General features: G+C 41.0%; 2 protein-coding genes across 6 annotated transcripts in view; one reads left to right on the top strand and one right to left on the bottom strand.

Moving 5' to 3' along the window:
- Window positions 1-98: 98 nt before the first annotated feature.
- Window positions 99-9,427, bottom strand: LOC106741400 (DNA polymerase epsilon catalytic subunit A). The gene is made up of 18 exons (XM_014613391.1): window positions 8,875-9,427; window positions 8,684-8,804; window positions 8,390-8,608; window positions 8,046-8,272; window positions 7,701-7,941; window positions 7,258-7,574; window positions 6,953-7,199; window positions 6,282-6,834; window positions 5,732-6,173; window positions 5,426-5,663; window positions 2,729-5,344; window positions 2,464-2,627; window positions 1,689-1,977; window positions 1,416-1,517; window positions 1,046-1,311; window positions 822-954; window positions 515-726; window positions 99-448 (listed from the first exon to the last, which is right to left on the bottom strand). Exons 1-18 carry the CDS (start codon window positions 8,955-8,957, stop codon window positions 142-144), a joined length of 6,777 nt encoding a protein of 2,258 aa, XP_014468877.1. The 5' UTR covers window positions 8,958-9,427; the 3' UTR covers window positions 99-141.
- A 51-nt stretch (window positions 9,428-9,478) lies between these two features.
- LOC106741401 (ETS-like protein pointed) overlaps window positions 9,479-27,217 on the top strand; it is a 125,304-nt gene continuing 107,565 nt past the window's right edge. For 2 of the 5 annotated variants that reach the window (XM_014613398.1, XM_014613392.1), the window contains exons 1-3: window positions 9,480-9,739; window positions 15,508-15,617; window positions 26,197-26,404. In XM_014613398.1, the coding sequence (XP_014468884.1) occupies window positions 15,513-15,617; window positions 26,197-26,404 (313 nt within the window). In that variant the 5' untranslated portion in view covers window positions 9,480-9,739; window positions 15,508-15,512. Of the gene's footprint in view, window positions 9,740-10,185; window positions 10,375-10,456; window positions 10,597-15,507; window positions 15,618-24,830; window positions 26,126-26,196; window positions 26,405-27,217 lie in introns of those variants that run through there. The other 3 variants (XM_014613393.1, XM_014613394.1, XM_014613395.1) reach the window with 3 other exon arrangements.

Below are 27,217 nucleotides of genomic sequence, written 5' to 3'. Positions count from 1 at the left end.
TCAGTCTTTTTTATCATTTATAAATGCGTCCGAAACGAGAAAATTAAACATTTAAAATACCTCAGTCTGCAACATGACATATCTGTATATTGACTTTCTCATATTTAATTTGTCAATATAAAACTTGTTTTTTATTCACGGTTATTGATCGATAAAGAGTTTTGTGTTCTCTACTATCTCTGCTAGAATATTCATTTTACATTTGCTGGCTATAGATTTACATATATTTACAAATGTCGTTATCTCATCTTGGGGGATTAAATTTCCGTATAAGCCGGAGCAAGAGCATTGCACGCTCATGTTCTCACGCTTAATCCCTTTACACTTTCGACATTGTAAATCCTGCAGCACGTAACCCATACTCTTGCGATTCAACTTGTCGATCAATAAAAATTCTATTTCCGCATTGTCGTAAAAAGTATCGCAAGTGGAACACTTCCACATATGCCTGAAAAACGATAATGCAAAAGATATGTCTTCATATCGATCATATTAATTGTAATACCTGACCTACCTGTTGTTTTCAACCGTATAATGCTGATCTTTACAAAGATCAATATCTTTCGTGTGATTACACGCTCTGCATATAACTTCCGATAAGATGAGAGAGATACACGGTTCCTTCCACTCGACGTTATCGCCATGATTTCCGACTCCGATTAACCGTAAGAGATTTGATTTCAAGTTGTAAACCTCGCTTTCAACTTCCTTGTCTAAAGATAAAACCTGAAATTTTGAGAAATAAATAAGAATCCTCGATAGGTCAGACAGCCATCTCTTAAACATTAATTAATAAATATGCATAATGATGATATCGTTACCTTGCATATCGCTTTGATTAATTCAAGAGCGGGATTAATCTTTATATTCTCCTTGCCACCCATATCTAAATTCGGATATTCTTCCAAAGACAATACTTTCTCCGGCAAATTCCGATGTATCTTTTCCGCTATTCTGAAAATAATATATTCACACATGCTTCACACTGTCGGTTTGTTGTTAAATATCACAATTAATTATGTGTATAACATATAAAAATATATACTTGAATAATTTTTGTGACATCTCTCCGGAAATCAGCTTCTTCGCGAACTCCGCTGTATTTTCCAATGCTCCTAAACCAAGCTGTATCGATAAAGGCTGGCTTTGGCTCTGTCTTCTCCTCGGTCTTATAGTACTATTGACTTCGTTGTCGATCATGCACTGATAGACTGCGTTTATGTACCCTGCTATTATAACGTTGAAACTCGCTTGACATCCAGCTTCCTTCGGTAGACATTCCATCAAGCTCCAGTTCATCGCTATTTTAGGCTACGCAGGAATAATTTGACCGTGGACAAACAAGTTCAATATATCACTGAGCAAAAGCTATCAATACGATTTTTAAAAGTACTTAGACGTGTGTTTATATCTACCATGTCATCCTCGTCATTTTCAGTATTATTCTCACTGTTCCCCATACTATTGTTGACGTCGTCTTCCTTCGCTATCTCTCCTTTAATACCAGCGTGGTTGTGCTGTAAAATAAAGTAGATAACCAAATTATAAAAATTGCACAATTTGATGAACGGATATAATACGAAACAGAAGTTACTCAAAATTAATTAAACGCTATTCGATCAATGCCATGTTAAAATTAACACCTTAGAATTATTTGACATATAAAAATGATGATTCATTTCACATACCAAGTCAAGCCATATTAGATATTCCCAACATTGATCTAATGTAATTTCGATACTGTGAAACAGCTCCTTGTTTCGTATGGTTTGAACAACAAATTCCATGTAGCCGAGAGCGTCGGCAATCGATCTTTTCCGCGTGCACACGATGATTTTGTTGAAGTTCGCGAAAACTACGATACAACCCAACGTCTTAAACTCCGCTATCAATTGTATGTACAATTTCTTCATGTATGTGTGTAGCGTACGACGTAGAGCGGGATCGTAGAGTAAAGCGTTCGAAGATCTCAGCCATCTGGAATCATACCATTATGTAAATTTCTGCGTTTTGGGAGAAAAATAGTCAATATTTCTAAATTTCAATTATAACTTTAGATTCCGTGAATACTTTAAAATGTTGTACGTTATGGCCCGAACTTTCTTTTATCGATAAAAGTGTCTCTAAAAGTGGCTTAAGAACCATCTGATCGGTTGAGAAGCCACATTTAAGGTACTTTTATCGATAAAAAGAGAATTCAGAATACAGGTCTATGTTAGTTACATCTCTCAACTAATATTTTAATGATTAAAGAATGAAATTTGTAATCGGGCTTAGAGAGTCTATCAATATTTGAATGTTCACAGATTTCAAAGCTTTTGAAATTGAAAAAAGCAACTATTGGCGCTCTCTCTCTCTCTCTCTCTCTCTCTCTCTCTCTCTCTCTCTCTCTCTCCTCCCATATCGTATAGATTTACATGTTTATAAGAACAAAATGTATTGAGCGATACGTAGGAAACTTACCGATAAAAATGAATCAATTGATAATCGGCAAATACATTTTTATAGACTGATACTTCGAGCAACCATGCGTTCACCATACTTCGCAACGTCTTAAACGCCGGATTGCACAGAGTAATTTCGTCGTAGCTAGGAATAGTCGCTGAAGCTTCGCCGGTCACTATGTCCTGTTGAAAATTCAGGGTTTACGATGTAATTGGCATTAGAATGTAGCACAGGAATCAATATTTAACACTCCCAGAAGTGAGAAGAATGCACATCGACGAACCTGAACAGAAGGACGTTGCTGATTGTGGAAGGCCACAAATGCACTAGTTCCGTCTATGTCGTGGATATGATGATACTGCAGCAACGCGTTGACCGCCAGACTCTCCACGTCCAGTTGAACGCAGACGCTGGAATACGTGCCCGGATTATTGGCGGCGCAACTGGAGCTCTCTTCGAAATCCGTCAGTAATCTGTTGTCGTCGTTCTCGCTGCCGCCCAAGTCCGGTTTCTCCGTCGGCGAACACCACAGGACGAAGTTGTTCCTGTGCAGATGCCGGGCGTAGAACAGGTCCGCGCCAAAGAGAGTAGGATCGGCGGGTATGTTACCAATGGGCGAGTGAAAGAAGCGACACTGCTCCGCCATCAGCTCGACGATCTGCTGGCTCTTCAAATAATGCCTGATCATCATTTTCGCGCCGGTCTTCTGCCACTCCATCATGCTGTAGAGATTCTCGACGTCCCGCACGTGCGTGCTGACGAGGGGGAACTCGTTGAGCAGCGGCATCTCCGCGGTCAGTACCGCCTTGTCCAGAGCGGTCTGATTGATGATGATCGTGGCACCGTGACCTTCATTCTGGTATATCGTCAGAGCCGCTTGCAATATGCGGCATACTTGTTGGAAATTCGTTTCGTTCTGTATCACGAACTGCATGGTCTTGGGCAGTTTGCTTATTTTGCTTTCGTCTTCCCTTGCCAGCATCGCGTTGCGTTCTTGCGTGTAGAGCGTATTCAGGTTCGGCATCTGATTAGAAGCGACCGAGTCTAAGATGACTACGTAGGCTCTCTTGCTGGCGTTCAGGAACAGACTCCAAAGTGCCCTTTGGCGATTGGAGCTCCAGTGGTGATAGAGGAATATATAGTTGATCGATTCTGTCTGCTTGAGGTATGGCTGGAAGGCGATACTTTTGAATTCCAGCTGATCCAGGGAGAAGGTGTCGGCGCCGTCCGCCATCTTACGCGCGGCACGTAGGTCGACCATGCACACGCATCCCAATTGCAATATGGCTCGAAATTCTAAAGACATTTGCGTCTCGTAAATGCCTTCGATCTCCGGCTTGCTCAGATCCTCGAGAAGCTCCCGGCTGTGCTCCTGGAAAAGCGACTCCGGCAAGGAGTATCGATACAGGTTGTACACCGGGCGAGAGCGCGGCAAGGACTTGAAGCTCTTCCTCCAGAGTTCGTTAGGGCCCGGGTCGGGCCTCGCTTTACGGGTATTCACGTAAAACACACGCGGCACCACGAGGCGCACTCGGTGCAACTGCGTCTCGACCAGTATCCATAAGCGGAACATACCCGGCTCGCTGGTCTCCGACAACTGGACGATCTGCCAAGGAGACTCCAGCAGCTTTCGTTGAGCACGCCTCAAGAAACCGTCCATGGTGGACGTGTTCGCGTTTCGTATAACCCCCCAAACACCCACATCGCTCTCGTCGGACGTTCTGCTTCTCTTCCGTCGATGTTGCTGCCTCTGCTTAGCCTGGAAGGCCCACTTCTTCTTGTGGAACTCCAACCACTTCAACCTCTCTTCCTTGGTCTTTCCCTTGGGAGGAGGTGACCCTAGAGCCTCCTTCCAACTTCTGCTCCTGACTGCTTCATCCTCCTCCTCTGAGCGTCGCCTTTTCCTCTTGCTGACGACCGACACGACTGTTGATGGTTTCTTGAAGCCACTCGACGGTCCCGCGAGATCCTCGATATCGCGGGGTTCTGTGGAACCAGACTCCCCCCCGACCCTATCGGGGGTATTCTTAGTTGTTGTTACGGTAAAAATGTCGGTGATCTTCCTCTGACGATGAGACGCACCTCTCTCCATCACTTTCTTGTGCAACCAAGACGGGTACTGCACTCGCGGGACCGGGTTGGCTAAGCCTTGCATAGCCGCTGGTATAGTGATGATCTTCTGGATGGCGTTGCCGAGCCTCTCGATGTAGTAATTCCAGTCCAAGATGTCCCTTATGTCGTCGTTGTACAAAGTGGGATCCTTCAGCCATTTTTTCAGATAATGCCTACGCACAGCCGGCTCCGACTGGAAGATGGCCAACGGTATCGCACGCTCGGTGACCGGCGCGCTTTGCGGTTTATTCGCTATGATGTATCTGCAAGCCAAGCCCGCGTCCTTGACCATCTCGTCGCCCAAGAACTCGGCCAATCTCTTAGCGGTGGAAATCGACGTGGATTTCTGAGCACCGTACTCCTCCAGCTTACGCGACATGGATTTATTCTCAGATATCAGCTCAAATAACTCGGAGTCGGGCATGTTCGCGCACTTGCTGTACAGCAAATCAAGCCAATAATCCGCGTCCTTCGCGACCGACGCGTAACACTCCTCTAACGTGTTGCCCTTTAGGAAGGACTCGAACACGGACGCCTGGAAGATTTTTATCAGCTGCAGCTCGCCTCTCCTTTTCACCTCGAATCCCTTCAGCTCGGCTAGCGAGCCGTCGAAATTGAACACAGCGTATCGTTTCTTCAGTTTCTTCCCTTCTTCCTTGGCAGCGGGCAACACCATCGCCAAATATGGTCCGTCGATTTCGAAAAATATCGAGTTCTCGCTCCGTATCTCATACGTTAAGTTATCCTTGTCCACGAGCTCGTGGTATACGTCGTTGGTAAATTGATCCTACGAAAGGAAGAGACCGACGAGATCAGATCAGGGGAAAAGGGAAAATGCATACCCCCCCCTCTGTTCGATCGCACATACCTTCACCATGAAATTGAGGACGGCGTTCGGGTAAGAGATCGTAAATTTCGATTTCTTCTCGTGAGTGGAGTGAACTACAAGAGAATCTGGAAAAGATGCAGGTAATATGCACCATATACCGTCGGTGTCCAGTTCCAATGGGCGGCCAATTTTTTCGATGATTTCCCTAGCCCGCATGATAATGTGAGCTCCCGTGTAACACACAATGCCGCCCATTTCCATGCTGTGCCATCTAGCTCTGCAATGCAGAGATGTTGTATTATATCGTAATGCATGTTGCTTAATATATATTTCATTGTAACTTACCCTTTTCTCATAACGTAACCATAGAAAGAGTTGAGAATACACTTGTGAGCTAGCTGAAGAGAGTCATACAAGACTTCTTTATTCTTGGCGGATTTTATCTCAGCAGCGTCTCCTTTCGCCACAGCCGCTGCCACTTGCCGCTTAGCGACTTTAGTTAACCCTTTGAACTCGTATCTTCTATCTCTGAATGCTCTCACGGTGTCTACGTAAAACGAATTCTCCTTCTGACAGATCGTTTGTGTCCTCTCCTCCGTCCTCGTAATTTTCACCTTCTTATAAGCTTTTTTGCAATACTCGGTGAGCCTGTTCTTTTCAAACGTGGCTTGTTCTTTCATGGTTAATTCATGAAATGCCCTCTTAGAGCCGCCAGGGAACTGCGGTGGAAACCTTTCAGTCTCTAATTGTTGCTTTATCCTTTGATACTCACCCAGATTGGCAGCCACTGAAATTTATTAACCATTTCAATCGGGGACAGAAAATTTTAGAAAATAAGAAAGATTTAGGAGAATTTAGGAAATAAGAACGCGAAGAAACTTGTATGCAGACTTACGATATTCGCCTCTCCACATCCACTCCATCTTTCTTTGACAAAGAGCGTTAGATTTGTTATAATCGCACACCGCGCAATCCATCTCATTCACGATCGCGGAGGGTTGCAATCTATTAGTCAGGATAATATTTGGATACATAGCGCCTACGTCCAAGTGATAAATCACGGGGTTTTCTAATCTCAGAGGTTGATCTCGGAGGTCTTTCAATTTTCCCCTAACTTCGTCCACTATTTCGTTAAAATTCGTCACCATTTCAATCGGCACTTTTTCTTCTTCCCGTATCGTATGTTTCAAAGCGTTTTCCACACCGTCGATCAATTCATCCACCGCACTTGGTACGATCTTGAAACGGCAAGGGATATCAGCCCTGAAAACACCAGACTCCAAGGCCTCTACGTGTCCACCCACATACGTTTCTTGGTCCAATAGGTGGCCGTCTTTTGTCAATTTGTTCAGTTCGGTTTCCTGCTTGTTAGGAAATATAATATTAGCTCTAAAAGCCTGTACCATTAAGAGTGATTCACATAGTGTACCGGATCCTTTTCTAAGTACCTAGAAATGATTGAAACAAATGTATGTTTAATTGTCAAAAATATATATAAATATATAAATATACATATATATATATAATTAAAATTTAATTAATTAATTAAATATTTATTCTTCTTACTTCGTCCGGTTCCATAGGGATAATAGTACATAACGCAAATATGAAGGGATGAATATATTTCTGATAAAGATAAAACGTTGCCACGGCATCGGAAACGGAGTAGTTCGCAAGCAGTTCTGGTTCTTCCGACGCTAATTTGCACATATCTTCCGGATCAAGTTCCACCGGATCGTATCTTAATTTGGCTTTAGCAACAGCTTTTAAATTCTGAGAACCCACTGGGAGATAAGAATCACGTCTTACCCAGCTGGAAGAAGATTTCTCGTGAGAATATTTACAATAATATATTTTACAAGATTACTTACCATAAGCAATCCATATGCATAGCAGCTCTACTGACATAGACGCCTTCGCGATTTTTTGAGAAGCCAATTCTTTCTTTCATACTCATGTTATGTATAGTTGCTCTGGCTTCGACAAACGGCCAATCGAAGAAATCACCGTTGTACGTTACAAATATGTGTGGTTTTATTTCGTTTATATGATCGAAAAATCTGGCTATCGTCGCTTTTTCGTTAGGCTCGTTGAATATCGTAAAAGGGCCTTCAAATTCTGGTTTCGGTGTATATTCGAAATCTCGTATGTCTGATGAGATCAGTTCTCTGTTTGTTATTAAGTATCCCTAAAAAGTAATATATAAACATTAATTCCATATTTTTGGAAAGAAAAGACAAACTGAGACTTCCTTAACTGAGATTTGAAGAAATGGATATTGACTTTGTTCTTTCAATATAAATTTAAATCTTACCTGCCCATCTATCATATATGATATCATCATAATTTGATCAATACTGGAATCTGGAAATTTTAATGGTAACTTTGTGGTTTCAATATCATATGCTAACACAATAGGTTCAGGCGGTTCAATAATGTCTTCTCTTCGTGTAATTATAGGTGGTTCATTTCCCTTTACTTTTACAGAATACCAAACACCACAAAAAATGTTCTGATCTATAGATACTCGAACATGGTGAGGTACATCATGTTCCCTGTAAACAATCATATTTAATCATATAATGTCAATAAAGAATATAATAGAAATCACATAGATATTAATAAACAGAAAAACAAGTAAAAAAGAATATATAGTTACCTAATATCAAGAATATTGTCCATACGATCTAAACTTTGCCTACTATTGTCTTGTTCATTTGAGTGTAATGTAGTTGCTAGCATATCTGTGTAATAAGTGTTACTTTTCTCTCGTACTTTGTTAATTTTAACAACACGCATGATATCGCGTTTAACTTTTGTCAAATCAACAACATTAGCAAAAGAAAGTTTCAAGTATTTTTGTTTCAAACCAATCAAATGATTAGGCTGAAATAATTGAGAAAAAAATATAGAAGGAATAAAAATAATCATATTTTTAGAAAGATACTAAACTCGATATTAAAATATATATTAATAATATTAATCATATATGTTATAGCTTACCAAATCAAGATCTTCTTTGTGAATAGTTTCGATTTTTACTAAAACTCCTATATATTTCTTAGATAAAAATGTTGACACTTCTTCAAATGTATCTTTACGACATAAAACATAGAAGTATGGAGAATAAGGTAAGAATACTTTAAATCTTGTGGCATCTTCTTCTATGAAGTAATAATCTACACCGCTTAGCAGACGCTTATCATCGTTCATAATCTCTGTCTGCACAAAAATAGTAAAATCAATATTTTATACCAATAAGACAAAAGATCAACGTCTTCTTTCCTCATTTCTCACCGCATGCATATTAAGCAGAAATCCTATCCTTTCCTTCGAATCAGTGATCTTACTAAAATCGTACACCGCATCAATTCTAATGTCCTCCTTGATCTCGAGCAATCTTCCCAATGCATTGTCCCTGAAATATTGCAAAATCAGAAGAACATTCGTGAATTCGTTATTCGAAAAATTAAAAAAATATATCATACCCCGAACTTGTGGCATCCTGGTTTGGGTTCCTCTTGTTAAACCTGGCAGAACGAAAAGCTCCCGTGTTTCCCGAAGTTTCCATCTCAAGATCACACGATAAGCCAATTAAAACGAGCTCTCTTCAACATATACCGAATCAATATTAATAACTAAGTAAAAACATCAAGAAAATCTCAAATACCGCGAGCAGATTCGTAACATGTGTTTACACAGGTTATCATGTTGTCCGTCTGCTGTCATAGCCCGCCTTTTCTCATATGGCCGGGTACTGACGTCGAGAAAATATCGTTCTCTAATTGGTCGATATTCCGATTCTAGAGACTCCAAAATAGAGAATTTCGGATAAAAAGACCCAAAATATAAAATGACGCATGAAAAAAGATGTACACATGTCAAAATTCTTTCATCGTATGCGATACAAATTAGTAGATATTGAGAAATCATACGGGAAATGTACAATACAATGGAGAAATTCCCGACTGGATCCCCTAGTACAGCCACCTGTCGAGTCTCCGTGGAACTCAGGACGCGCCGGCAAGTCACGTGACATCGTCCACGTAGGGACCGTTTGCAAGCTATCAGCCGTTGGCCGAAATTACGGCACGAAGTTAGTAGCGAGCTCAGTTTCATTCATGAACGTCGCGAACGCGGCCATAACACTTTTGTAATCTGTATTGTGTATACGGGGGGTATACACCGCCGTTGTTGCGTTAGTGCTGTTGCCGATGTGCGTGCGCCTCATAGTCGTACACGTGATTCCCGCTTTGTGTTGCGTTCTTTTTGCATGGTGTTCTCCGTGTGCCAGCGGACCGCTTGGAAATTACCCATAAGTTCTCGGAAACCTGTCAGAGAGTCGTCAGAGAGGTGCGTAAAAAAAGTGCGGAAATTTCAATCGAGCCGTCGGCGCTTTTCCGACTCGCCGGAGTAGGCGCGACGTGAGCTTGATCGTCGAGCTCTCGAGTCGCCGATAACGCGCGCCCGTACGAACCGTGTTAAACCGTGTCGTCGCCGGCCGTTTATCGCACGGACACTGTGTTTATAACGTTTATTTTCGCGCCCGTTCTCGGATCACCGCTCATGAATGGATCGCCGAGACGAGAATTCCGACGGCGAGTCTCAGCCCGCGCGCTCTAAGCTGCCGCTTTTAGCTCACTTAAGCGGCACGGACGCTCTACGCGTCATCGCGTCGACACTTCGCGAACGGAGGAGCGTCACTCTTTCCGAGCGATAAATAAAAAGAAACGCGGCAAAATAGGATCGCGCTGGTGGAACGATCTGTCGAGTTTAACGAAGCGTTGTCAACTTCGCAGCATACTTCGAGTCGCATCGCGTACACATGTAGTACACCACCGAGTTGTCCGAATCGAACGTCTAAAAATAGCGGCGGGAGCGAGTTGTGTGCATCTCCTTTTGCTGTTTTTCGAATAACCACGGTGGCCACGCACGGCTACGGGACTTGAGGAGATAATTGAGGGAGCGCACATAGGGGGATAACCGAGGTTTGTATCTCTCGTCGTTCATTGTCACCAGTGAACTGTTGCCCCGAATCCGTTGTACGAAAGAGATATCTCTTCGTTTTAGCCGTATTCTCTCGTGCTATTTCCGCATGTAAATCGCCGTGTACTCAGACTGTGGGGAGAAAAGGAGGAAAGTAATAAAGTTGTGGGAAGTGCAACCGAAACAAACACGGCCGGGTTTTGGCAGGCGGTCCTTCCCGCGAGGTAAGCTGCGCAAAATTATCGAAAAGTCGGCTATTGTTGCGAATAATGCTCGGCCGAGTTGTTTCATCCGCGACTTTCAAGAGGGACTGATTGTTTTTGCGCCGCTCGCAAACTCGGTCGGCCTATTTTGGTTAGCGTTAGCGCGACCGTCAGTTCTTGGAAAAATATGTACCGTGTGTTTTCGGCCCGCGTGTGTATTGTGTTTGCGTTTATATTTCGCGTAAAAACCCATCGCACGCAGCTTTCATCACTGAGATGAGAGACATCGAAGTAGCCTCATCGTGAACAACGAGATCGATTTTGGTAGCGGGCTAGGTTATCGATGCGATGTGGTTACCGTGTGGTCATCGCCGATGTCGACGTATGAAGGGCAATACATGACAATTTGAACAGTGTTTTTTATCATCGGATCTTTGTGAGGAGTTACAACAGCAGTTGTGACTTGTGTTGGGGGGAATTTGACTGTACGGGGAACGTAAAGACCCGAGGAAACTTCTCCTAGCAGTATGTTGTAGTTTACTCCTCGGACAAAATCTAAGATAAGCTAGAATTTAAATCCCTTATCGAATTGACCGTTAAAGTTATTACAATCGTTAAATTTGAATTAATTATCAAGTCCGTGTGATAAAATAAAATGTAACAGAGTTAAAATTAACATTTATGGGAACTATCTTAGAGCGTGTCGACGGTGCATTCGTTTCGCGAATTATTTTATTTATCGTCAGCGAGAAAAATATGTAATTTTGGAGAAGAAGAACGTGTGACGGTCCACGTCGGTTGATCGAAAGTTTTTGCACAATTTCTCGAGTCTCAGACCGCAGCGTAGCAACGTCGCAGACCTGTATCACGTCTCCTTTCATCTCGTCATTTCTTCTTCTCTCTCTTCTGCCTCCCTATCCTTTCTTTTTTTTTATACATATCTCTCTCTCTCTCTCTCTCCCCTCTTTCTTGCCGTTTTCGTTTGCTTCCACCGAAGATGACGAACGGTGACAAAGAAGGAGAACGGCCCGTAATGGACGACAAGCGAGCACGACGGTCGATCGAGTCAAAACGAGAGCGATCGGATGTCGTTCGATGGAATATCTGACAATTCCATCTCTCCTAAAAGCTACACGAATGTCCAAATGTCAAACCCTTTACCATTTCGTGACTGACCACTAAAAATGATCGAATCCTCTCGAAAGTTTACGTATTACACTGCTGCAAAACAAAATTGAGGGATCATACTAACCAATTAAAATGTATAACTGCATTTAATAAAGATTAAGATTACAAGTATCAGAATACTATACTCGGTAATTCGAATATTTGCTAGCTGATGTAAGTGTTTGTAGGAGCGATCCTCTAATTGTTTTTTGAGCAGTGTATATTATTACGGGCCCCGTATAAACACTCGAGGAACAATTCACCGCGTGGTTCTCCGAACAGTCGAGGTAACGAATCTGAAGTCGGCGATCTGAGCTCCTTGGGATTATTAAAATAAAAATTTAATATTAAAATCTTAATATTTTACCAAACAACAACCATAGATCGATGATAGCGTTCAAGTTATAGAAAAACTCTTAGCATTGGCTCATTTGTTGAAAACCAATTTGAATCGCAAGGGATCAGTTTGCGAGCGAAAAGCATAGAATTTCGTTATCAGTTCGTCCGAGATCAACGATGATTTATGACTTTTTTTCTCCTTCGGCGATCACCGGCGACGTTGGGTTTGGCATACGGGTGCGTACGTATCAGAATTGACCGGAAAGGTTCGTCTGCCCGCATGTGGAAATTAAACCGAAGCCCTCGACAGATATTATGTTGCCTTCGATAGGCCTAAGACAATAGACACTCTAATTTTGCAACGAAGGAGGCTACTTTTTAGATGTTCTGAATAATATATTTTCTCTTCTAAGAATATCGTGCGTAATGTTACCTTAGAGATGTATTGCGTATTGCATTGAAAATTATGACGTTAATTTGATTTGTTGGTAAATTCTGTTGAAAAATTATAATTAAAAAAAACCGATTTTTCCAATTTTTGCTCGGAAAGAAACGAAAAAAATCCTTGAAAACATTGAAAAATCCTATTTTTCCAAGCCTTTAAAACTATGCGAAAAATACTATGCAATACGAATTATGATAAAAATTTATCGTGTTATGCGAGACGAAGTTTATTTATGATTTACGATGTGATTGTAATTTGTCTTCAGCATAAACAAAAAAAAATTCCGCAATTTTATCTCGAAGAAATAAAATACACGAATTATTCGTTTAATATCGTCTCAAGTATGCATATATATATTTAAATGAAAGATTGATTTTCGATAGAAACGATTATTTTTTGCTAGGTTAACGTTCGACCTGTCGAGAGTTTGTTGGACTTTTTGATTCATCAGAATTTTTAGGATTCCACAAGGAATATTTTCAAGACTTTAGAAATTTCTTATTGGACAGCCAATGACAATTGCTAAATTTTCCTTTCGGATACGAGATGCGTTCTTTCGTACTGAAAGCATCATTCTATCTTTATTTCTCATCACATGCTGAAGGAAAATAGAACGATGCTTTTGGCATAAAAGCGTATGAGATGAACTTTAGCCTAAGAACGATTAATCGATCAAGATCGATTCGAGCGTTCTTCCTGTCGCGTTTTGCGAACACAATCTCAACTTATCTCAAGCAATATAGCGGTTCGAGCGGGATCAAGGTATTCGCTCCGAGTAATTGCCCGAGTAATTGTGGCGCCTTATCGCTGTAATAATCGGCATGATTAATCAACTAACGTATCAGGTAACTTTTGTCTTCATTCAAATGCGAAAGTCTGTACGGTTATCGCTAAATTCTTTGCGTAACCCTTGGAATTCGAACCCACCAGAAAATGGCGGGAGGGGGAAGAGAGACCGTTGATATTTTCGTGGTGGTCACAATGCATGTTCTTTTTTAGCTCGATAAACACTTTTGGCGGGATTACGTGATATTTATCACGATGCTGTAATGATAAGATGATTATCTGCGTGATAATGAAGTACATCGAACGAAAATTGCAGAGCGTTGATTGATTGTATGCTATCGTATCAATCATGTACGAACGCGAAAAATCTTCACGTCGATCTTAATCTTTGCCGATAATGGCCGAAAACGTTTTGTCTCGCCATATATCATTCGTCTTTAGTCCAGCAAAAATTTCTTTATGAATTTGCCAGAGTAAATTTTCCACGATAGTATCGATGTTTTTTGCTGCGTAAATCTTAAAAGATACAGTCATGAAGGAAAGAAATAAATTTGCTTCTATATGATACTAAACTATATAATTCATTGGTTTATTTAATAGTCATTTTACACAGCATTTAATCGGACATATACCACTATGAATTATGTGTTCGATATAAATTTATAATTGATGTAATTTTGATTATTTATACAATTTAATAATGTGTATGCATATTTACATATATATCATATATATTTTATTGAGTTAAACTGTATTCAATAAGTATATCAAGTGAATTTTTATTGTAGGGCATTTTTATTGTATGTAAGTTATAGTGCTATACAATGTATAAGAGACATAAAGCGCTAATTATATTAAAAGATATCTTCCGTGCGACTTTATGAATGATATTATTTTTCAGTGAGACCGGTGAGAAAATGATTTTACATACATACTCGGCATTATGGAAAAGGCTTGCACTGAAAGAAACCTAGCTTTCTATCGTCCGTTTGTTTTGAAACTTCTTGTAGATATATTTTAGTTGCGTGTAAAGGGTCGTGAGAGTGTCGAGGTAGCCGAATAGTTTTCCACCTACCATCTGGCGACTAAGGTTCCAGCGGGGGTAACCTGATCGTCACGACGGAGATTCGAATACCTTCTACGCTTCGCACAACAGCATCGGCTATGAAAGTTCCCTCTTAATTAACACAATCTTAATTTTTTCGTTGACCCATAGAACTCATCGAGAGAGAGAGAGAGAGAGAGAGAGAGAGAGAGAGAGAGAAAATTGTTCGTCTGGGATATGGAGGAAAATGTTTCAGTAATTTAAGAATTAAGAAATGAACGAAACGAAAACATTTTACATATTGTATTTAGGAATGTTTGTACAACATATTACAATAGGATTTAGATGGTTATTTAAGATTCTCGGTAAAAAAAGAAATTCCAGGCAGTGCAGCGTTAAAACTTACCTTAAAGCTGCATATTTTCTAGTGCACACATTTATATATAATTGTACTGTAGCGGTTGTCGTTTTGAAATTTTCACAACTGAAACAACTCCGTCACAAACTAAGATAACTCCACTTAGTGAATTATGATCGGACATAGCGAGACGCAATCAAAACTACTTAACGCAGCGTTTTACAAGATTGCAACCAACAATGGTCTTTTCCGTAATTCTCTCTACGAGGAAATCGACTTTGATGTCGCCGGAAAATCTCAAAGCTGAAATTTGGAATTTGAAACATCGAAATATTCTTTACGCACTATTTAATCCGAATTATTGTACGGGGAAGTTATGTAATTCGTTAAGAATGTTAGTCGACCGTTTCGTTTAGACTACCACGCGCCGTTCTCTACCGAACGATATCGACCGCGAATCTAAAAGCGGACTATTTAGTGGCTGATAAATAAATGTATCCCGCTAACCAGAATATCGTGCCAAGCCGGTGGAGGTATAAAATTATAATTGGGGCGTCGTGTCACGTGATTCGCACGAGGGAACCACGCAAACTCTGAGATTTTATTCATGCTTCGTTTCGTTGTTTATATACCTTCATTCACGGGACGACTCTAACAATACAGTAAGCATAGTGCGTTCACGTTTATGTAAACTATAATACTATATACTGAACTATAATTATAAAACTTATGCTTGTATTCACCGTGTAATGTAGTCTTGCGATTAAATACTAATATTAATTGTACTTACAGACAAGATGGATATGGAATCCCTGTACGACTACGGGGAAGAGGATCAAGACTTCTACGAGGAAAGCCCTGGGAGCAGGAAAGGCTATCCTATCGATCACAGATCCATAAAGGTAAGCTGATATGCTTCGAATAACTAAACAGAAATAATCTCAAGATTCGTAAACATCTCAAAATTAACAAATCAACCCCACGATATTCACATCATATTATATAACTAATATATCAGAAATAAAATTGAATAGCCATGTAATCATGAAATTAATTAATTTTGAAATGTTTACAAAAGTCCAACAAAAGAGTCTCTCTCTCTCTCTCTCTCTCTCTCTCTCTCTCGTAACAGCTAAAATCATCCATTTTACGTAACTTCCAGAAAAAAAAAGGAGAATACATTTGATCGAATAATGTATATTCGTTCTCTCGAGTAATGGCAACCGAGGGAATGATACGCGCCACAAATATTCGTCGCTCTCTCGACGCGAGAGAGCGCGTTGGCCGAGCTGGTGATTGTGCGAGTGCCACTAACAATTCGTTCCTTGTCGCTCTCCGCCTTCGTTTTATGAATGAACGTAGAACCGGCACTCTCCGGCTTCCCCCATTCCTCCATCCCCCACGCGCCTTCAGCCTTCATCTCTCTGTCACCGACTGACCCTCGTCCGTCTCGCCTCTGCCCTCTCTCTCCCTCCCTGCCCCTCGCTCCCTACCTCTTTCTCTGTTCTTTCTTTCTCTGTCTCACTCTCTCTTTGTTTCTCCTCTCTCTTCCTCTGTCTCTCTTTCTCTCCCTGCCCTGTCGGCTGCTCGACCGAGCCGAACGCGTTCGGTTGCCGCCGTTGATCCGTACGCTGCGAAACACCGAAACCAGCCTGCGCGCTGCCCCGAGACTTTTGGCTTCTCCGACCGATTCACGCTCTTCGAGGCATTGTGCTGCGAAGATCGCGCAGCACTTCAGTAAGAGAAACCGCTGCAAATTATTTACTCGGGCCTCTTAGTTCTGCCGGTGGCGCAGGGCAGGTTGATTTATACCGACCTGTATAAACATATATGCCAATCAACGAAGAAGGTCAGGAATATCTTCTTCGATTTCTTTCACAACGGATGTCCTACGTAAGGTTCGTCAATAATCTTATAAATAATCTAAAAGCCTGTTTTTAGAGAGAGCGAAAGCTTTCCGACCCGTTTCATTCAGAGCATTCTTTTTCGTTCATATGCCACATACATGCTCAGATGTTTACACAGATAATAATACGGTCTCGCCGGTGACATTTAGCAAATGTTAAATGTGATGTAAAATTATCGACGCTTTTTCACACGCCCGTTGCGTACTTCGATATGTTTCTCCATTTACGACTGTTATATATATATATATATGTGTGTGTGTGTGTGTATGTGGAAATTTCGCAGTCCGATTCGATCAGTTTTCCCCTCGAACGTGATACGTTCGTTTTGATTTTCAGTGGGAAAAGGTCGGCGCCAAATCGGGAACGAAAATCAACGCTTTGAAGATTGCATGTAATTGGAAATTGCGGGAGCGTGTAGTTAGAAGTTCCTCGTACAAGGGTATTCTTCCAAACTCCATGAAACTAGTTAGCGCGAGCTACACACGCACACAGTTAGCTATCTCCACGAGAGTTAATTAAAGTTAACCGAAACTTAAAAGTCACTTCCTTCTCGCCTTTTTTAGAGACCGTCTTTTGGATCAGTGGAGCGTCGGTTAGATTTGATGCTAACATTTATAAAAACGTGGCATAAAATCGGAGGCACGAAACGCTGGGGGGGGAAAAAATTGAAAAAGAGCAGACCTCTCACACCGTCGAGGTTCGGAGGACCCAAAGCGTGAATCGTGAATCGAACGAAGAATTCGCGCGCGTTTGTGCATATGGTGTGTACGTGTATGCATCTGCATGCGTGTTTGTGTGCCAGTTGAGAGAAGCGAGGAGACGTGGAAAGGCAATGCGCGGGAGGAAATGCGACGCATAGGGGAGGAGAAAGGGAAACCTAAGCCGCCAGAAATAGCATCCCTTCCCGCATCGCGCGCGCGGCCAGACCTTCTGCATGCGCCTGGTCGTTCTAGTCGCATGCACCGTTGCCTTGCCTACGTCATACATTTGCCCGGTGCAGCAACTTCGTCCTACACAGCCATTCTCGTTCTTCGATTTTTTTCCACGTATCCTCCAGCATGTGCCACGAGCGAGCCAAAAGCAGCGAAGCCGTAACGCAGTTCCGATCGCGACGCGCGCTCTCAGATTCTCTCGATGCGCGCGCGCGTACCTACGTTTTACATCCCCCCGTCGTTTTTATTTCCCAATGAATATAGACGGACACGTCAAGGAATGACCAGCGTGAATTTAACGCGATTTCCCTTTATATCGCGAGGCGTCTCGCGATCGTCGTTTTTTTCCCTGCCGTTTAACATCGCGCGCTATTATTATATCGCCTTTCATCGTTTGCCGTAATATTTTTATTATGGACTGCCCACGTGGCGTGTGCGCCTCGCAGCTAGTGCACTCACGTCCCACGCCTTCCATTCTTGGCCTTCTATACGTGCGTCTTTGCGTCTTTCCGTGCGTAGCGGTAAAATTGTGTAAAAGAACAGTGTAATTTGAAGTTTTTCATCTAACACCTCCATCGCGCACACGCTGCCGATGCCCACGCTCAAACGCTGCGCGTCGCGTTTTTCATCACCGATATGAGTAAAAAGTTGCCCGCTTGGTCGTCGATATGAGTAAAATTGGGATTACAGCGAGAAACTTTGCAAGTGTCAAAACGGAGATCAAGCAGAGCGCGTACGATGGCGTAGTAACTCGATTTGTCTTGATAGATATGACATTTGTTTATAAATGTTTTTGGCAAAATTTCGGTAACTCCGACGTCGCTATACGAGAATGCTGTTCTATTTTCAACACTAAAAACATTAGTGAAAGATATAAGTCTATCTAATTAAACAAGAAAGATAAGTTTATCTAATTAAATAAGCAAGAACAAAGGGCAAATAAAAGCCAGACGCAGTTCTAAGCGCGGATTTGTCTCTCGCCTGCTCTTTGTTCTTGCTTGTTGATTTACAGAGCCTTATATGTGCTCCGTTTACTCTAATTAGTCGTTCTCAAGTCATCTGCATATATATATATATATATATATATATATATATGCAAATCTATAAAATATTACGTCTAGATATCTAGCTATTTAAAGTTGTTAGAGAAGAAAGATTTGATTTGACGTTAAAATCTTTTTTCTTCTATCTACACGTACATCGTAACATCTAGACGTAATATTTTACAGAGTTAAGAAGCATATATAACGCATTACTTTTAAAAGTCAGTTGTACGCAAAATCTCGCAAATTCGAGTACGTTTATGTACGAGCCGTGGTAACCAAAAACCCCCGAAAGTTAGTCGGTCGCCGCGCACCGTAGCCCATTAGAGCTCGCAGTATGAAGAGAAAATACACGAAAATTTATCAACAGCTAACTGTATCAACTAGCAGAATTATTTAATGTTCAGAGAAATCGTAGAGGGAATATCGTGTCTTATCATCATTCACTGTACGTTCTTCATAAACGCCGCGCATCTCGTGCCGTTTCTCGGTCGTGCATAACATCTTAAGCCACTTTTTGCTCCTTACAATCTCGATAGTTATGAAATATTTCATCGTAATCCCGGCTTTCCATTCATTGTACACTTGACCCCACATGCACGATGTCATTCTACACTTTCATCCTCGCCTCCGCGTTTTCTCCTCATTCCTCGCCAAACAGGCGGCACACAAAAGGCGATATCGAATCTTTGCAACACCAAGTTCTCTATATTCCGACGTGACACTTTGATATGCATCTTTTTACCGCGAGAATGTGCGGAATTATCGCCGCATTTCCTTCGTTTAATTCAATCGAGCTTTAATCTCAACATTTCGCAACGTCGAACATCTTATCGTGTATATCACTGCACAAGTCACTCGATGTATTGAATTTTTATTAAAAGCGAGAAGCGTGACGTATAACGAAACTGGCCGTTACTAACCGTTTTTAATCCTTCCACCGTTAATAGCGGGTTGTCCAGTTGATTTAACGTCTGAAATACTCAGCCATCGATCCCGAATTAAACGTTATGGGCGCGGTTCATCCGCTTCCTTCCTTGCGTGCGCGATATGTTTTTACCGATATTATTACACATTCCCGACTTGGTGCAATGTGTCGACATTTTGCGCAGGCTTGCGCAAGCACGCCTGATTATAAATATTTGTTTCCATTATACGAGGATATACAATTCGCATTTCGAGGACCGCGTGTTTTCTATCACAGTTCACAAGTATTATCAATTATCGGATTATTGACAAGGATTATCGACGGAAGCCGTAAAGTGTAACAGCGTTGTATGCAAGCGCAGAAGCTGTCTCGTGATGCATCCCCCCGCGATACGAATACACGCACAACTTATTTTGCGATTTAATTTACTCGGGTTGTTCCAATGTTCCGTTGTAATTGAAGGTTTCGCGATACGAATACATCTCTCGGCGTAAGGACGACTTAATCGATTTGTCGCTTTGTGAATAAAACGTTTATCAATCTTTGCGAAAAATATCATCTCGTAGCGTCGATGTTATAAGCGGGAGAGATGCGCTTGCCATTGATTTTTGCGATGAACTATTAATGCGGACGGTGAATGAGCCGTTCACTAATTTAATTTCGCTCGCATTCGAGGCTGATATAATCGTAGCCACGTCTGACCGATTAATTAATCAGCGTAATCGATAAGATATCCAGGGCGGCAAATCCAATGCAAGAGTGAAATTGGTTTCAAGTGGTTTCGTAACATCGCCGTATATCGCGTCGTTTTATATTCCCAATTTCTCAATCGACGCTACGATATTATTAAACGATAGTTTTTACGCTTCTTTGGGAGCGGGTGATAATACCCTTATCGACGAGCAACGCGTTACTGATAATGTTGTAGAATATATTCTTATTGCATTATCGAGATTTCCGCTTTGGAACAGATTTGTGGTATCGAAATTGCCGAAAGAAAATAGAATTGCCGTCATTCCCACAAACTGATTAAATTAATTGAAACTCAAGCGACCGTTTTCTTTTTAATTTTATACTTGAGGCAGGTTCCACTTAATGCTCGCAATGATCACGAGCATCGTTCCATCTTTGTTTATCCAAGAGAGAATAGTTTTTTTAAACACTGTATAAAAAAATTATTTAAAAGAGTCGATTTTGATGTTTTTGCGTAAAGAGCTCGCAAAAGAAAAAAAAAGGAAACATCCGGAATAGAACGAAATAAGGTCTGGACACTCAACTGTCGGATCAGGCTGTCGATAATTTACGTGGTCGCGCAATAAAGCGTAAATTACGACGCTAATTATCAGATCTCGTGTATAGCATCATCGTTATTAATGACTTTATTGATTGCACGTGTGACGGTGCACAAGCGATTGATCGAAGGATTTGCCATCTGAGCGTGCGCCGTCGTCCGTTTCCTCGAGCGCATCACGCGCGCCATACCGATAAAAGCTGCAATTTATTTTTACATGGGCCGAAATAATAAAAACATCAATATCGCGCGAAATTCGATATCGACGGCTTTCTCTCTCTCTCTCTCTCTCTCTCTCTCTCTCTCTTTCTCTCTCTTTCTTTCTTTCTCTGAAAATTTTGAATTTTTGTTCTTTCTTATATATAATTATCTGCATGCGTATTCTGAACTATACTCTGCTCATTTTAATTCTTTTTCTCTACTTACCTAGCGCTTGTCTTTGGCGGCATATATGGCGTAAAATAAAATTGTTAATTTTTCCTTGCCTCTTAAAAAAAATCTCGAAAAGCGTCATCTGGTTTAGAATTTTTCTAGTTAAAATTCTCGTCATGAAGAAGGGAATTTCTTAGGCTTAATCGTCCAATTTGCCCTGAAATATGATACTTGCGATATAGCGATATAGTATTTAGGTTTGCATTTCTCCCTGTAAAAAGTCGTAATTATGTCTTCGACTTAATAATTTTCCTTTTTATTACATACTATCTGCCAATCTTGTATTGATCGCTTTAAGCTCAAGGGGTTTTACCCCAGAGTCATGATAAACTCTGCTCTCTCTCTCTCTTTTGTTTCTCTCTTCACTTTTCTTCTGTCAGAGAGTTATCCGATTGGTTATCATTTTGCATGCTCTCTGACTCACTCCGGTCGCATTCTCGACATTGCGCGCGGATTTAATTTCCGCACGGTCCTTCGCGAATCAACCAGCACCATCTCGTGTATACACGGTGTTCATTGACGAACGACAACGGCGAAGTTCATCGGAGCTTTGTTATAATTATTTATCGGTTCAGATCACGGTCGAAGATAAAACGTCGCGTGAGCCTGCTGCTGCATTGTCGCCGTTTTGCAAACATTACGTAACGAGCGAGTTTATGAGACATATTAAGGCACCGAAGCGCGTGCTATTAGATGAACGCACACGTGACGTGTATATAACGTAGATCTTTGTAAATCGCGTGTGAAAAGTGACTCAATGGGCAAATAGATAAATCGCTTCGATATTGATAAATGTGCACCTGACCTCATTAATTCAGATTTACTCGCGTTTGCTCAATAAATCACTCCCCGGATAATTTAATCAGCGAACCATCGNTTTTTTTTTTTTTTTTTTTTTTTTTTTTCTTAAATGTACGTGCACAAGTTTTCCAGTCGTGATATCGAATCGGGTGATTAGACTCGCAATTCGTTTGTTTGCACAGCGGTTTTGCGATTATCTTCCCGTTTCAATAAAATATATATCTCGCCGCGAGGTGCATTATATTAAGGAAAAACCTAAGTAACTGCAAGTGTCCGTATCACTTCGAGTCCATTGACTTCGCGCTCTCTCTTCTTTTTTCCCTTCCATCGGGCATCTTGCTAAAAGCGAGGTGGGCGACAGGCCGCACGTATGATACTTAACGTCTGATGTCGGCGTAAAATTTATCTTATCGCTCGATGTGACTCGTATGGATCGCGCGTTCACAATCGAATGGATGACTTTCGAGCGCTAAGATGATGACGATTCTCAATATCATATTCGATAGAACTGACCGTTAAAATATTACTACACATGATCTCCTTAATTGGAACATTGCTGAGAAAAACATGTCGCCGTATGGAACGAAAACGTTTATGAAAGAAATGTTTGTGGAACGTACGTAAATACGATAATTCCTCGTTTATGCGCGTGTGATTAAAGGCTTTAACGGTTTGTAGCTTTACCTTTAAAAGAAAGAAAATATTGAATATTTCGCCATTTCGTCTAAACAAAAATTCTCTTTTTAGAACGAATTTGAAATTTGTTTTACGCTCATGCAAATGCATGGGCTTATGTTTTATCAGTCCTTTCAATTATTGCTTTTTGTAGAATTTTTCACTACGGAAACAAGCGACTATAGTCACTGAATCCTGTGAATTGTTCTTGAATAGGACATAATATTTTTAAACGACATAACATATCGAGAATAAACGTTGAGAAAAAAAAGCGGTTATCCGAAATATCGGCAGTTAACCTCGCTCAAAGAAATATTATGTCCAAATTACACGTTGGCGCAACAATATGTTGCATTGCTGACTACTGCTATAGTTGCTGACCAAATCGCAATCGTTGAATTAACTGATAACTCATTACAGAAATTATATAATATATATAATTTGTTCAATGGACTAAACGTTGCACTTGATGAAAATTGTATTCATTTAAGCAAAATTTCGTTGACTTAATTACATTTTTTCTCGGTACATCTTCGTGTTTCGAAAGTTAACGAAAAAATGTATACAGATTCTCGTGAATAATATTTTCGACGCTTTGTCTCACTCGTCGATCCTAGCTCGATCCCAATCGTCGATTTGATCTTCTGTTCGTTTCGTCATGCGTAATGAATCCGCGAGCAGAATATATAAATTAGTTCACGGCTTATCGCGTTTCGTGCCGTCGCGCGGAAAATATAATCTGCGGTTTACATGTTACAATGTTCGATACGAGTGAGAGACAATCTAAAATCTTCCGCACAGGACGGTTATGCAAAGCTACGCGTTTGTTCGCGCGCCTCAAAGAAAAAGGTGGTGGCAAATTGATAAAGCTATTCCTGAATGAATCCGATTTTTCGCGCTCGCACACCACGAGTGAGTAACTCGCGGTATTCTCGGAGCGGCGCCGCGCTCGCTGATTTGTTCTTCCTTCTCTCGCAACGATTGCTGCGTGGCCCGAATAGATTTACATGTCTGAAAGGACTATTACCAGGAACGCGCTTGAAAAATCCCTGTTGTTGGCGACGTGAAAAACAATGGCGCGTGTCGTTCTTGAAATTACGCGATAAACTGACACATCTTTTCGCCTAATGTCGATCGATTCTCGCTGTCCATATATCTCGTCGTGTAATAGTAAACGCGCCGCGCAATTTTCTCAATGAAGGTGTGAAGGGTGCATTAACCTTTTCTGTTCGTGAAAAGAGAAAATTGCCCTTTCAAATCGACACACTTATCGACATATACATTCTGGACGGATCTTGTGGATTTCGTATTTGTTATTTCATTGTCTGAATCGGGAATAATCTTAACACTGCGTCTTTTAAATTGTTATCACACGCGATGTTGACACATGTAGAGAATCTTCTTGGTGAAGAAAACCAATATCCGGAACGGAGATAGAAACATTTTCATTCACAATACTGGAAATAGATCAGGATTATGAAATACCTACGTGTCGCTTCTGGAAATATTCGATTTCCAGTGAAAATTTTCGAAGGCGGGAGAGGGGCGGTGATGATTTGAATCTGCAAGTACGTAAACATCTCGAACGATAATACATAAACAACGTATTTTTCGAAACTTACAGCGAATCGAAGATTTATCCTCGATATCGGGCGCACTCTCGAGCTTATTTACGACGCACATTCAGAGAAATTTTTACTCGCAATTACCAATGCTGTTGCTTCTTGAAGGATTGATCTTATTTTCCCGTTGATACTCCGCGGAAAAATCACGGGGAAGGTCGCGGTCAATGTTGACGAGCAAATATAAGCGTATAAGTTGTCATGAACTGCACACATCAGCATTCTGCCATCTTATTGTAGATAACCGTTTCAAACTATTCCATTGCGCTTGAGAGACATCGTCTCCCGCCGTCGTGCGAGACGACGAATGTCGTCTCGGTCACGTATGGTATGGCCCGCGATGAATGGATAGCTCTTCGTTCAACGACGAATACCGATGACGAAAGAGGAAGAGATAAGCAAATAAATAGACGAACATAGAGGAGGAGAGAGAGAGAGAGAGAGAGAGAGAGTCGCAAGGAGAAGGCGGTGGACTATACGGGGAGAGACGGCGAGTAGAACGTGACGAGACTCCGGAATGTCTAACATTTTCGATTTATCAGCGTACATATGTTTCTGCACTCGTATAACTGATAGATCGGCTAATAATTATCGTACAGTACAGAGGAATCGTTGTACAAGCTCGGATTTAGTCGTCCACCATTAACTTACGATCGTTCTCTTCCTGCCAGTCGGTACTAAGTCAGTCATCTAGATTAATATGGTGTGAAATGAAGTAAAGAATTAGTTAAAGAAATATGTAAACGATGTTAATCAATGTTTCGATATCGTTCGACTCGCTATCTACTTCCATATTCGTAAATAAGAAAATTGTGATAAAAGTTACAGTGATTCTTGTGTTTCTCTCGTGATATCTTCCTCAAATATTATTTGATTATAGCTAGAATATTAAAATATTTCCGTAAATCAGACAAAGCGAATTCGTTAATTGATAAAACAGAAAAATCGGCAAGCTCTCAGGTTATGTTTGTACACTTATTTCCAAGCTTTTTTCCTCGTCAGATCGGCTGAAAAACATTAACGTTCGTTGACAATCTATCACATTGACATTTCACCCGTCACGAGTTACGTCTATTGATTCTACGTAGTATTAGATCACGACATACGCGTTGTACGCCGTTGCGTCACTCCATTCGGACGTTTCATTCAACTTGAAGTCTTTCGTACGAAGGTCAGGCAACTCGCGTCTATCGCCGGCACTAGCACTCTCTCTCCATTCTTTATCCGCTCTAAGCTGTCCCTCCCTTTCCTTTCGTTGTTCCTTTCTTCCTCAGCATGCAACGCACATACTAGCCTCTCTCCCTCGAACATCCAACCACCACTTCTCCATTTCACTTCGCTTATATCTTAACGTAAAGATCTGTTTTCCAAATTTCCCATTAACTCTCTTATTTTCCTTTTTGCCTTTGATTTCTTTTATGGTTTTGTTTTATCTTTATCTTGCCTTTTTACCGATAGTAATATTCCATGAGCTACCTTTATTCGAGCTGCCTTTCTTTGCAAGAATTAACTTACGTTTCTATACAAGAATCGATGATGCGTTTTCTACGTTAAATATCGGTAAACATCTTTTGTACTGAACGTATTTTACCAAAATTATCAATCGAGATAACGCGCAATGTGGTAACGTGAAACCACCAGTTTGACGGGCTCCAGAGGGGGTTTGTGACACGTTTCATCGTAGTTGATCTTTCTCTGAGCAATCTTAGGCTGTAGATCTCAAACTCCACCGACCTGAGCGTATTGTAAAACGATGCACGAAACACGATGTGTATCGCGGTAAGGTTTTTTTTTTATTTAAGGGTAGGCCGTGTGTGTCAGATCGGATTAATGATTTTTCCTTTACTTAGCGCGACGTCCGAGGCATGGGCAGCTTTCTGGGAGCCAACGGCATCGCCGATGGTAGCGGTATGCTGACAGTGATGGCGAAATTGTTGAAACAAGAGCTGGCTTCCGACGCCGAGGAGGAGAGCCTGGTGCCAGCACTCTCCGGCAGATTCACCTCGATGCAGAAGGTGCCCTCCCTCTCGGACCTCTCCGATCCGGAAAGCTCCTTAGGTGAGTCTCTTGACTAATTTCATTGCATACCCTTTTCATCTCTCGAAACATATCTTGCACAAAGCACACCTACGTGTGGACAGCGAAGTGCCACAAATGTCATAAAGGGGAGTTCCATGATTTACAATTAAACTAAAATAAAATTTGCATAATTTTGATTTAATCTCCGCTTTGCAATTAAATTTCACATTTTCTGTGATTTCACAATTTTTAATATTCTGCTATTATCACCTTAGCAGATGAAAAGATTATGATGTATATTTTGATATCTAGAAATAAACATATACATGGATGAAGCAAGCATTCATATATTTTCGCATGCAGCTCAATCTATCGTAAAGGTTTCGTGATTAATTTTATATATCGTGTTATGCAATATGCATAGAAATTAGAATTATTAACCGTATTGCTTTGGTAAAAAAAAGGGTGACTGATTATATACACGGTGTAAAAATACACGTTTATTATTATCCGTGCGTTTTCGAAAAAAAAGAAACGTTTGGACTATCTATAATAACTACTTATAACCTTCTGCCGTGGATAACGCAAATATTTCTCAATTTTTTGAAGAAGCTGTACTATGTTCATTTTGATGGACATAAATTAATATTTTATAACAATATTTATAGTAGTTTTCAGAAGAACAAACCTTCCTTTTACATCTCGTAATATAATAACGTAATGTTTATTGTTCTTAAACGCGCGACGTTTCATCATGTCTCTGGCAGCAAGTACATACCAATGGCGTGAGAAAATGTGCCTACGAGACTGTTTGCCCAGACAGTGTAATAATCATTCGGCCTAATGTTTCCA

This window comes from Dinoponera quadriceps, unplaced genomic scaffold (genome assembly GCF_001313825.1).
Source record: "Dinoponera quadriceps isolate SergipeBrazil2010 unplaced genomic scaffold, ASM131382v1 scaffold405, whole genome shotgun sequence".
Classification (NCBI taxonomy): Eukaryota; Metazoa; Arthropoda; class Insecta; order Hymenoptera; family Formicidae; genus Dinoponera; species Dinoponera quadriceps.
This window is presented reverse-complemented; position numbering and strand designations above follow the sequence as displayed.